This window comes from Panthera uncia, chromosome E3 (genome assembly GCF_023721935.1).
Source record: "Panthera uncia isolate 11264 chromosome E3, Puncia_PCG_1.0, whole genome shotgun sequence".
Classification (NCBI taxonomy): Eukaryota; Metazoa; Chordata; class Mammalia; order Carnivora; family Felidae; genus Panthera; species Panthera uncia.
In genome coordinates, this window is record NC_064815.1 from 17916817 (window position 1) to 17919467 (window position 2651).

Sequence of the window (2651 nt, forward strand, 5' to 3'; positions counted from 1 at the left end):
CCCGCCCAATGCCCTCCTGAGTCCAAGGTTCAAAGGCCTCCAGGCTAGCTCAGGATTCCATGTCACTGCCCCTATCCTATCCTATCCCCAGGCCAGGTCAGGCATGGCCATGGCTCCACCATACACCCCTCTTTTCATCCTAGACCTTCAGTAGTTCTTAAGATGACAAGGTAGGTAGAAGGGTTGACTTGGCTTTATAGTGTTACCGGAGACTGGGAATCCACTGCAGAATCTTACTGCCCTGGACCTCTAAATCTCCAGCTCCCTGGCTACACACTCCCCTCCTCGAGCATAGCCAGGCCCTCAAACGTAGCCAGACCTAACCACCTTATCCTGTTACGGCCATCCCCAAGACCTCAAGACCATTATCAGTCCCTATACACTATCCCATTCCTCCTCCTGCCCGGTTACCGTTATTCCTTGGCATTAGGATCTACGTGCTACTCCCTATAATAACCCCAGCGCCCGGCACTATCTGTAGCCCCAGCCCCAGGCCCCAGGCCCCAGGCCCCACACTCCTAACTCAGACACAAAGTTTCGCCAGGCAACGCCCCCTCGAGCAGCCCCGCTCCCATGCGTCCGCTCCCAGGGATCCCGATCCCAGGCTCCATAATCTTTTGGCAACGTGGCCACTAGGACAAGCAGCCCAGTCCCCCAAGCCTCCCACTCCCGCTCGCACCTGGAGGAAAAGACGCGCGAACAGCTGATGGCGGTGCCCACGTCGCAGAGCGCGCGGTAATCCTGGTCCCGGGCGCGCGCCGCCTTCACGTGCAGTGCGTAGAGCGAGAGCACTAACCCCGCGAGGCAGAGCGCGAGCCGCACCCATCCAGGGTTCTTCCAGGTAGCGCCCATGATTTACGGTACCTCCCGAGGCGCCAGCCCGGAGGGAACAAGCCACGGAGCAGGGGCGGGGCAGGATGTGGCCACGCCCTCTCTCGCCCCTCTGACTGGGCGATTGGCCTGCCTGGTCTCGCACTCCCTGATCCACTGGTTGTTCCTAGTACTTGATGGGCGTGCTGGCAAAGTAGGAAAACAGGGAGGAACGCTGGGACTGAAAAACTAGATTAGGGATTAGGGGTAATTACAGAGCACAAGGCCTGTCAGGCATGATGGGAGTAGTAGTCCGAGCGGCCGCAGCGCCTCAAGGGAAATGGAGTCTCCGAGTTTAAAAAAAAAAAAAATTATATTAATGTGGCTAACAGTATAGCGCTTAGGCTATGCCAGACTCTGTTCGAAGCACTGGAACATCCGGGACCTAGAGACCAGCGGATCAGGGAATCCAGCGAATACTGCGGTCCGATCAAGAACCAGCATTTTCCCTGAAATTATTATTTCAGATACTATTAGCATTATAATCTCCAATCCTCAGTGCTTGCTCAACCATTCCCTCCTGCCTCATCAGCCCCTCCTGCCGACCAGTCTCTCTCTTCTTCAAATTCCCAGCGCCATCACCACCGCCACACCCTTGACATTATCCTAACCTCTGTTTTATTGTTGGAAAACCTGAGTCTGGATCAACCCAACAGTCCCTCTTTCACAAGCCTCTGTTCGTTAGGCTAGCTGTGCTCTTTCCATAGCAATAATGGCATCTATTGATGACCCATTTCTCCTATACCTCTTCTTCCTTTTCATCTGCATTGAAACTCGGTTCTCTTTCCCCATTTTAGAAACAGTGACAAATCTCCCTTCACAATCAAGTTTTTGGGAAGATTTTACACTTCCAGTCTGTACTTCCTCACTTCTTCCTTGCAGCCCAGCACAACATAAACTAGCTCCTGCTCCCAAACACTCCCTTGACAACTGATGGCTGATGTCACCAGGATGTTAAATCCAATGGATATATCTGTATATATCTATATATGGATATATTTTCTAGTAATCTCTGCACCCAAAGTTGGGGGCTCGAACTTGCACTGCGAGATCAAGAGTCACATGCTCTTCCTACTGAGCCAGCCAGGTCCCCCTCCAATAGATATTTTTGAGTTCTTATCATTCTTGACCTCTCAACAGTATTAGTCACTGTTGAGCACTCCTTCCCAGGAACTTTCTCTGGATTCTGTGATATTTCACTTTCCTGATGGCTCTCCTCTCTCTGTGGCAGCTCCTTCTCAGAGGCACTCTTCTTCTTCTAGGCAGCATGGTGGTAGAATAACAGCTCCCAAAGATGCCCATGTTCAAATCCCTGGGACCGGTGGATATGTCAGATTCCATGGCAAACAGGAATTAAGGTTGCAGATGGAATTAGGGTTATTAATCTGCTGGTTTTAATAAACTTTTTAAAAAGTTTATTTATTTTGAGAGATAGAGACAGAAAGTGAGCAGACGAGGGGCAAAGAGAAGGAGACAGAGAGAACTCCAAGCAGCCTCCATGCTTTCAGCTTAGAGCCCAATGTGGGGTTCGATCTCACGAACCATGAGATCATGACCTGAGCTGAAATCAAGAGTCAGATGCTGAACTGACTGAGCCTTCCAGGCGCCCCTAATCTGGTTTTAAAATATTATCCTATGGGTCCAATATAATCACAGGGGTCCTTAAAGTGAAGATGGGCTGGGGTGGGGGGCATATGACTGGCTCAGTCAGAAAAGCACGAGACTCTTGATCTCAGGGTTGTGAGTTTGAGCCCCACCTTGAGTGTAGAGATTACAAACAA

At 50.9% G+C, this 2651-nt stretch overlaps 1 protein-coding gene across 2 annotated transcripts in view; it reads right to left on the reverse strand.

The window, feature by feature from the left end:
- The window catches only part of VKORC1 (vitamin K epoxide reductase complex subunit 1), a 2522-nt gene extending 1346 nt beyond the window's left edge, over window positions 1–1176 (reverse strand). Inside the window, exon 1 of one of the 2 annotated variants that reach the window (XM_049638683.1) lies at window positions 680–903. In XM_049638683.1, coding sequence (XP_049494640.1) covers window positions 680–852 — 173 coding nt within the window. In that variant the 5' untranslated portion in view covers window positions 853–903. Of the gene's footprint in view, window positions 1–679 lie in introns of both variants that reach the window. The other variant, XM_049638684.1, reaches the window with a different exon arrangement.
- Between the last annotated feature and the right edge of the window lie 1475 nt (window positions 1177–2651).